This window comes from Oncorhynchus mykiss, chromosome 23 (genome assembly GCF_013265735.2).
Source record: "Oncorhynchus mykiss isolate Arlee chromosome 23, USDA_OmykA_1.1, whole genome shotgun sequence".
Lineage (NCBI taxonomy): Eukaryota > Metazoa > Chordata > Actinopteri > Salmoniformes > Salmonidae > Oncorhynchus > Oncorhynchus mykiss.
Window position 1 is genome coordinate 36,383,337 of NC_048587.1, and position 10,394 is coordinate 36,393,730.

The following is a 10,394-nucleotide window of genomic DNA, read 5'->3' on the forward strand; positions in this document are numbered from 1 at the left end:
CCGTGGCCAACGTGAGTAAAACATTTAAACGTGTTAACCCTCACGAGGCTGCTGGCCCAGGCGGCATCCCTAGTCGCGTCCACAGAGCATGCGCAGACCAGCTGGCTGGTGTGTTTATGGACATATTCAATCTCTCCCTATCCCAGTCTGCTGTCCCCACATGCTTCAAGATGGCCACTATTGTTCCTGTACCCAAGAAGGCAAAGATAACTGAACTAAATGACTATCGCCCCATAGCACTCACTTCTGTCATCATGAAGTGCTTTGAGAGACTAGTCAAGGATCATATCACTTCCACTTTACCTGCCACCCTAGACCCACTTCAGTTTGCACAACGCCCCAACAGGTCCACAGACGATTCAATCACCATCAGACACTGCACACTGCTCTATCCCATCTAGACAAGAGGAATACCTATGTAAGAATTCTGTTCATTGACTACAGCTCAGCATTCAACACCATAGTACCATCCAAGCTCATCATTAAGCTGGAGGCCCTGGGTCTCAACCCCGCCCTGTGCAATTGGGACCTGGACGTTCTGACGGGCTTCCCCGAGGTCGTGAAGGTAAGAAACAACATCTCCACTTCGCTGACCCTCAACACTGGGGCCCCACAAGGGCGCGTCCTCAGCCCCCTCATGTACTCCCTGTTCACCCATGACTGCATGGCCATGCACGCCTCCAACTCAATCATCAAGTTTGCAGACAACACAACAATAGTGGGTTGATTACCAACAACGACGAGACGGCCTACAGGGAGGAGGTGAGGGAACTCGGAGTGTGGTGTCAGGAAAACAACCTCTCACTCAACGTTAACAAAACAAAGAAGATTATCGTGGACTTCAGGGAACAGCAGAGGGAGTACCCCCCCATCCACATCGAAGGGACAGTAGTGGAGAAGGTGGAAAGTTTTAAGTTCCTAGGTGTACACATCACAAACAAACTTAAATGGTACACCCACAAAGACAGTGTGGTGAAGAAGGAGCAACATTGCCTCTTCAACCTCAGGAGGCTGAAGACATTTGTCTTGTCACCTAAAACCCTGACAAACTTTATACAGATGCACAATAAAGAGCATCCTGTCAGGCTGTATCACCGCCTGATACGGCAACTGCACCGCCCAAAACCGCAAGGCTCTCCAGAGTATGGTGCGGTCTGCACAACGCATCACCGGGGTGCAAACTACCTGCGCACCAGGACACCTACAGCACCTGATGTCGCAGGAAGGCCAAAAAGATAATCAAGGACAACAACCACCCGAGCCACTGCCTGTTCACCCTGCTACCATCCAGAATGTGAGGTCAGTACAGGTGCATCAAAGCTGGGACTGAGAGACTGAAAAACAGCTTCTATCTCAATGCCATCAGACTGCTAAACAGCAATAACTAACTCAGAGAGGCTGCTGCCTACATTTTTATTTATTTTTATTTCACCAGGTAAGCGTCGGCCCGACAATTGAACCCTGTGGTACCCCCATAGAGACTGCCAGAGGTCCAGACAACAGGCCCTCCGATTTGACACACTGAACTCTGTCTGAGAAGTAGTTGGTTAACCAGGCAAGGCAGTCATTAGAGAAACCAAGGCTGTTGAGTCTGCCGATGAGAATACGGTGATTGACAGAGTCAAAAGCCTTGGCCAGGTCGATGAAGACGGCTGCACAGTGCTGTCTTTTATCGATGGCCGTTATGATATCATTTAGTACCTTGAGCGTGGCTGAGGTGCACCCGTGACCAGCTCGGAAACCGGATTGCACAGCGGAGAAGATACAGTGGGATTCGAATCGATCTTTAGAATACTTTAGATAGGCAGGGCAGGATGGATATAGGTCTATAACGGTTAGGGTCTAGAGTGTCACCCCCTTTTGAAGAGGGGTATGACCGCGGCAGCTTTCCAATCTTTAGGGATCTTGGATGATACAAAAGAGAGGTTTAACAGACTGGTAATAGGGATTGCAACAATGTCGGCAGATAATGTTAGAAAGAGATGGTCCAGATTGTCTAGCCCAGCTGATTTGTAGGGGTCCAGGTTTTGCAGCTCTTTCAGAACATCAGCTATCTGGATTTGGGTGAAGGAGAAGCTGGGGAGGCTTGGGCAAGTAGCTGCGGGGTGTTCGGAGCTGTTGGGGTTGGGGTAGCCAGGTGGAAAGCATGGCCAGCCGTAGTGAAATGCTTCTTGAAATTCTCGATTATCGTGGATTTATTGTTGGTGACAGTGTTACCTAGCCTCAGTGAAGTGGGCAGCTGGGAGGAGGTGCTCTTATTCTCCATGGACTTAACAGTGTCCCAAAACTTTTTGGAGTTAGAGCTATAGGATGCAAATTTCTGTTTGAAAAAGCTAGTCTTTGCTTTCCTGACTGACTGTGTGTATTGGTTCCTGAGAGACTCACTAGTCACTTTAAACAATGCCACTTTATTAATGTTTACATATCTTACATTACTCATGTCATATGTTTATACTACATCTTATACCATCTATTGCATCTTGCCTCTGATGCTCGGCCATCGCTCATCCATATATTTATATGTACATATTCTTATTCCATCCTTTTAGATTTGTGTGTTAGGTAGTTGTTGGGGAATGGTTAGATTACTTGTTAGATATTACACTGTTGTAATAGAAGCACAAGCATTTCGTTGCACTCGGATTAACATTGTTAACCATGTGTATGTGACCAATAACATTTGATTTGATTTGGATTTTACAATGCACTCACTCATACACACACCTTTACATGCATACATGCACACACACCCTCATGCAAACATACACAGCTCACACTTTCAAATGCTTGCCGTCACACGCAAACACTCACACACACTCCCTTTTGTGTCTGGCATCTGCGAGTCATGAGTGACCTGTTATGTCGCTCCATGCCACACACACACACATACATACACACACACAGAGAGATTGACAAACACACACACACAACACACTCACAACACACACCACAGTCTGTGACCCCGGGTCTCATCCTGTCGGCGCTTGGGCTATTAATGGCCTGTTTCCGTGGTAACCAGGCTGCCATTTTTCAACAGGGTCACCTAGAATACATCCACTTCTCTTTTTTATCTTTACAGAATATGAGGGGGAAGAGAGAAATGTCTGATGAATGGTCACACACACAGAAGCATACATATGACATGACATGTACTAGCGCACATGCACACTTACACTACATGACCAAAAGTATGTGGACACCTGCTCGTTAAATATGGCATTCCAAAATCATGTGCCTTAATATGGAGGTTGTCCCCCCTTTGCTGCAATAACAGCCTCCACTCTTCTGGGAAGGCTTTCTACTAGATGGTGGAACATTGCTGCAGGGACTTGCATCCATCAGCCACAAGAGCATTAGTGAGGTCAGGCAATGGTGTTGGGCGATTAGGCCTGGCTCGCAGTTGGCGTTCCAGTTCATCCCAAAGCTACTTGATGGGGTTGAGGTCAGTGTTCTGTGTAGGCCAGTCAAGTTCTTCCACACCGATCTCGACGAACAATTTCTGTATAGACCTCGCTTTGTGCATGGGGGCATTGCTATGCTGAAACAGGAAAGGGCCTTCCCCAAACTGTTGGCACAAAGTTGGAAGCACAGAATCGTCTAGAATGTCATTCTATGCTGTAGTGTTAATATTTCCCTTCACTTGAACTTAGAGGTCTAGCCCGAACCATGAAAAACAGCCCCAGACGATTATTCCTTGTCCACCAAACTTTACAGTTGGCACTATGCATTGGGGCAGGTAGTGTTCTCCTGGCTTCCACCATTCCCAGATTTGTCCGTCGGACAGCTAGAATGCGTTCCCACTGGTCCTGAGTCGAATGGCGGTGAGGTTTACACCACTTCAGCCGATGCTTGACATTGCGCATGGTGATCTTAGGGTTGTGTGTGGCTGCTCGGCCATGGAAACCCATTTCATGAAGTTTCCAACGAACAGTTATTGTGATGACTTTGCTTCCTGAGGTTATTTGGAACTCAGTAGTGAGTGTTGCAACTGAGGATAGACGGTTTTACGCGCTAAGCGCTTCAGCACTCGGCGATCCTATTTTGTGAGCTTGTGTGGCCTACCTCTGAGCCGTTGTTTCTCCTAGCACTTACAGTTGACCAGGACAGCTCTAGCAGGGCAGAAATTTGACGAACTGACTTGTTGGAACGGTGGCAACCTATGACAGTGCCACATTGAAAGTCACTGAGCTCTTAAGTAAAGACATTCTACTGCCAATGTTTGTCTATGGAGATTGCTTGTGACATTAGCATATGACACACATACACAAAACATATGACGCACACACAAAACACACTGACAAGCACACACGCAATTAACAAATATACAGTGCCTTGCGAAAGTATTCGGCCCCCTTGAACTTTGCGACCTTTTGCCACATTTCAGAATTCAAACATAAAGATATAAAACTGTATTTTTTTGTGAAGAATCAACAACAAGTGGGACACAATCATGAAGTGGAACGACATTTATTGGATATTTCAAACTTTTTTAACAAATCAAAAAATGAAAAATTGGGCGTGCAAAATTATTCAGCCCCTTTACTTTCAGTGCAGCAAACTCTCTCCAGAAGTTCAGTGAGGATCTCTGAATGATCCAATGTTGACCTAAATGACTAATGATGATAAATACAATCCACCTGTGTGTAATCAAGTCTCCGTATAAATGCACCTGCACTGTGATAGTCTCAGAGGTCCGTTAAAAGCGCAGAGAGCATCATGAAGAACAAGGAACACACCAGGCAGGTCCGAGATACTGTTGTGAAAAAGTTTAAAGCCGGATTTGGATACAAAAAGATTTCCCAAGCTTTAAACATCCCAAGGAGCACTATGCAAGTGATAATATTGAAATGGAAGGAGTATCAGACCACTGCAAATCTACCAAGACCTGGCCGTCCCTCTAAACTTTCAGCTCATACAAGGAGAAGACTGATCAGAGATGCAGCCAAGAGGCCCATGATCGCTCTGGATGAACTGCAGAGATCTACAGATGAGGTGGGAGACTCTGTCCATAGGACAACAATCAGTCGTATATTGCACAAATCTGGCCTTTATGGAAGAGTGGCAAGAAGAAAGCCATTTCTTAAAGATATCCATAAAAAGTGTCGTTTAAAGTTTGCCACAAGCCACCTGGGAGACACACCAAACATGTGGAAGAAGGTGCTCTGGTCAGATGAAAGCAAAATTTAACTTTTTGGCAACAATGCAAAACGTTATGTTTGGCGTAAAAGCAACACAGCTGAACACACCATCCCCACTGTCAAACATGGTGGTGGCAGCATCATGGTTTGGGCCTGCTTTTCTTCAGCAGGGACAGGGAAGATGGTTAAAATTGATGGGAAGATGGATGGAGCCAAATACAGGACCATTCTGGAAGAAAACCTGATGGAGTCTGCAAAAGACCTGAGACTGGGACGGAGATTTGTCTTCCAACAAGACAATGATCCAAAACATAAAGCAAAATCTACAATGGAATGGTTCAAAAATAAACATATCCAGGTGTTAGAATGGCCAAGTCAAAGTCCAGACCTGAATCCAATCGAGAATCTGTGGAAAGAACTGAAAACTGCTGTTCACAAATGCTCTCCATCCAACCTCACTGAGCTCGAGCTGTTTTGCAAGGAGGAATGGGAAAAATGTCAGTCTCTCGATGTGCAAAACTGATAGAGACATACCCCAAGCGACTTACAGCTGTAATCGCAGCAAAAGGTGGCGCTACAAAGTATTAACTTAAGGGGGCTGAATAATTTTGCACGCCCAATTTTTCAGTTTTTGATTTGTTAAAAAAGTTTGAAATATCCAATAAATGTCGTTCCACTTCATGATTGTGTCCCACTTGTTGTTGATTCTTCACAAACAAATACAGTTTATATCTTTATGTTTGAAGCATGAAATGTGGCAAGAGGTCGCAAAGTTCAAGGGGGCCGAATACTTTCGCAAGGCACTGTACCAGTTAAACACACACAAACACACACACGCTTTGCCTCGACAGTCTGAGAGTAAGATGGTCTCGGGACTGCAGTTGGCCTTTCTCTGACCCTCATCTGGCCTTCATGGATCAGGCCGGGAGCAATATATCGCTCTGTGCTCACAGCAGTCCCCTGTGAGGTGGTCTTGCCAGGTACCTTATTGACTGTGTGTGTGTGTGTATGTGTGTGCACATGCTTTAGTGTGACTCTCAACACCGCTCTAATGTTTTGATGTAGATGTAATTTCCGATGGACTCATTACAACAATTAGAATTTATTGATGTTTGTAGTCTATTATTTATTTGAGATGATTTTAATGTGCTCTTCCTCTCCCCCTCTCCTCCCTCCTCCTGTTTCTCCTTCCCTTATATTTATATTGTTGTCTCTTCTCCTCTCCTTCCTGCCCCTCTTATCCCACCCTTATCCCCTACCCTTCATTATCCTATCTCCCACCCTACCCCCTTTTCCGTGCTCCCTTCTATCTCCTTTCCCTTTTCCCTCACTCCCCCAGACTCATCCCCTTCTACCCCCCAGCCCAGTGACTCCACCCCTCCCCATGCCTCACCTGCCCTACCATGGCCCTCCTCTCTAGCACCCCAGGTGGCGGTGGTGGGTAGTGGTGGTGGGAGTGGTGAGACAGGGAAGTACTGCTGTCTGTGTGGAGCCTGGTTCAACAATCCTCTGATGGCCCAGCAACACTACGAGGGGAAAAAACATCGCAGGAATGCAGCCAGAGTGCGACTACTGGAGCAGCTAGCTGGCAGTCTGGACGCTACTGAAACTACAGGTGAGGAGATAAAGGTTAGATGTCAGGGGTTAAGGGTTAAGGGTTAAAATTAGGCTTAGTAGCACTACGAGGGAAAGAAATGCTACAGAAACACAGCATGGTATAACTGGAGAAACTGACAAGACATTTGGTGGTAGGATCCATATGTATAATTTTAGATTGTATTACTTTATAATAATAAACATTGCACTTGTTTTTTAAAAGCTTTATAAAGAATTCATAGAGATTTGACTTTTGCATCACACTCAAACGAACTAGAATACATAAAATGGATAGATTAATCACAGAGCAAACAAGTGCTGTTCATTATGCATGACACACACATTACATAACTTGACATTATTTATTCTGTTGGCAGCCTGGCCTGTTATGAGCAGTTTCCATAGTAAACTGAGTGCACTCACTCACTCACACACACACACACACACACACACACACATACACACACACACACACACACACACACACACATACACACACACACACAGACATACAAAGGCACACACACAGATTGTGAGTGAGGGGGATAGCTGTCCCGGTTAAGTACCCTGTGTGCACCTGATGCCACTCAATAAAGACTAATATGATAATAATCATCAGATATGAGTGAGTGGGTGCTACAATATGGCCCAGTTTACACTGTATTATCTAACGCACTGTATTATATCATAGTGATGTAGCGATTGAGGCAGGATCAGCAAGAGTGGGACTTGAACCAGATACCCTCTAGTTAACGGAACAAAGTGCCTGAACAGGACTGTGTTAGCCTGCTGAGGTTAGACCTATTGGCATTATAAATGGGGAATAGGAGATATTGAACATTTGAAATAGAGAGAAGACGGATGAGCAAAAGGTATACAGTGAGACAGCGAGAGAGGGAATTTAGGCCCACCTTAGGGTCTGAATGTTCTTATTTTTCCATTCCCTTTCCTCAACTTCTATCCCGTTCTCAGTCTTCTTCTTTTTGAAACATATGCTTTACTCTACCTACCTCCCATCTCTCTCTTTCACTGTCCTCTATGTGTGTGCATGTGTATGCGTCTGGGTGGGTGTGTGCTTGGGTGTGTGTGTGTGTGGGTGCATGTATCCCTAAGGACTACTACCAGGGTACTAATGTTGTCATGCCTCATTCATCATCTTCATTAGCTTCCCATGCATTGAAGCTGACACACACACACACACACACACACTGTGATCTGATTTGATCGCTCCACCTACACACTGTACAATATGACCCTAAGCGATCTATTATACTAGTGTAGGTGGGAGTTAAACAGCATGTTTTTCTTAATCACTACATCAATTATTACATATATTTTATATTATATATAATTACAAATGACTCAGTGCCCTGTGCAGACAAGTCAAACTAATCACTAATCAGGCATCCAGGTAGGGTAGATTTTGTTTCCGGGCATCCTGGAAGGATATTGATCTCATCATGTCAGTAGAGGATACCTGGTTGTTCTTTAAAAGTGCTTTCCCCCCACATCTTAAATAAGCATGTCCCTTTCAAAAAATGTAGAACTAAGAACAGATACAGGCCTTGGTTCACTCCAGACTTGACTGCCCTTGACCAGCACAAAAACATCCTGTGGCGTACTGCACTAGCTTCGAATAGTCCCTGTGATATGCAACTTTTCAGGGAAGTCAGGAATCAATACACACAGTCAGTTAGAAAAGCAAAGGCTAGCTTTTTGAAACAAAAATTTGCATCCTGCAGCACGAATTCCAAAATGTTTTGGGACACTGTAAAGTCCATGGAGAATTTAAGTACCTCCTCCCAGCTGCCCACTACACTGAGACTAGGAAACACTGTCACGACTGAAAAATCCACGATAATTTACAATTTCAATAAGCATTTCTCTACGGCCATGCTCTCCACCTGGCTACCACAACCCCGGCCAACAGCTCTGCACCCCCCACAGAAACTAACCCAAGCCCCCCGCCCCGCTTCTCCTTCACCCAAGTCCAGACAGCTGATGTTCTGAAAGAGCTGCAAAATCTGGATCCCCACAAATCAGCTGGGCTAGACAATCTGGACCCCCTCTTCCTAAATGTATTCGCCGCCATTGTTGCAACCCTTATTACTAATCTGTTCAACCTCTCTTTCGTATCATCTGAGATTCCTAAAGATTGGAAAGCGGCCGCGGTCATCCCCCTCTTCAAAAGGGGAAGACACTCTAGACCCAAACTGTTACAGACCTGTATCCATCCTGCCCTGCCTTTCTAAAGTCTTGGAAAGTCAAGTGAACAAACAGATCACTGACCATTTCGATCTCACTGTACGTTCTCCGCTTTGCCATCTGGTTTCCGAGCTGGTCACGGGTGCACCTCAGCCACTCTCAAGGTCTTAACCTTTTGCGTGTAGGGGGCAGTATTTTTGGCTAAAAAACGTACCCATTTGAAACTGCCTATTTCTCAGCCCCAGAAACTAGAATATGCATATAATTGTCCGATTAGGATAGAAAACACTCTAAAGTTTCCAAAACTGTAAAAATATTGTCTGTGAGTATAACATAACTGATATTGCAGGCGAAAGCCTGAGGAAAATCCACTCAGGAAGTGCATCTTATTTTGAAACCTCTCTGTTCCTATGCATGCCTATCCTCCATTTAAAAGGATATCAACCAGATTCCTTTTTCTATGGCTTCCCTAAGGTGTCAACAGTCTTTAGACATAGTTTCAGGCTTTTATTTTGAAAAAATGAGTGTGAAGGATCACATTGCGTAAGTGGATAGGTGGAGGCTCTCATAGTGAGTTTTCAAATCAAATCAAATTTATTTATATAGCCCTTCATACATCAGCTGATGTCTCAAAGTGCTGAACAGAAACCCAGCCTAAAACCCCAAACAGCAAGCAATGCGGGTGTAGAAGCACGGTGGCTAGGAAAAACTCCCTAGAAAGGCTAAAACCTAGGAAGAAACCTAGAGAGGAACCAGGCAATGTGGGGTGGCCAGTCCTCTTCTGGCTGTGCCGGGTGGAGATTATAACAGAACATGGCCAAGATGTTCAAATGTTCATAAATGACCAGCATAGCCCAATAATAATAAGGCAGAACAGTTGAAACTGGAGCAGCAGCACGGCCAGGTGGACTGGGGACAGCAAGGAGTCATCATGCCAGGTAGTCCTGAGGCATGGTCCTAGGGCTCAGGTCCTCCGAGAGAGAGAAAGAAAGAGAGAAAGAGAGAATTAGAGAGAGCACACTTAAATTCACACAGGACACCGAATAGGACAGGAGAAGTACTCCAGATATAACAAACTGACCCTAGCCCCCCGACACATAAACTACTGCACCATAAATACTGGAGGCTGAGACAGGAGGGGTCAGGAGTTTTGCGCAACTGAGTAAAGTGGCCATTGTTTCTCCCGCTGTTATTGAAAAAGCTACACACTCGGTTGATATATTATCGAATATATATTTTAAAAACAACTTGAGGATTTATTATAAAAAAACGTTTGACATGTTTCTGTGGACATTATGGATATTATTTGGAATATATGTCTGCGTTGTCGTGACCGCTCTTTCCTGTGGATTTCTGAACATAACGCGACAAACAAACGCCAGTATTTTGGGTATAAAAATAATCTTTATGGAACAAAAGGAACATTTGTTGTATAACTGGGAGTCTCGTGAGTGA

At 44.9% G+C, this 10,394-nt stretch overlaps 1 protein-coding gene across 1 annotated transcript in view; it reads left to right on the forward strand.

Annotated features, from left to right (window-relative positions):
- Window positions 1–7,721, forward strand: part of LOC110503110 (zinc finger matrin-type protein 4-like) — an 80,447-nt gene extending 72,726 nt beyond the window's left edge. The window contains exons 4-5 of the mRNA XM_036959902.1: window positions 6,478–6,767; window positions 7,707–7,721. Of these exons, the coding sequence (XP_036815797.1) occupies window positions 6,478–6,767; window positions 7,707–7,721 (305 nt within the window). The remainder of the gene's footprint in view (window positions 1–6,477; window positions 6,768–7,706) is intronic.
- The last annotated feature ends 2,673 nt before the right edge of the window (window positions 7,722–10,394 follow it).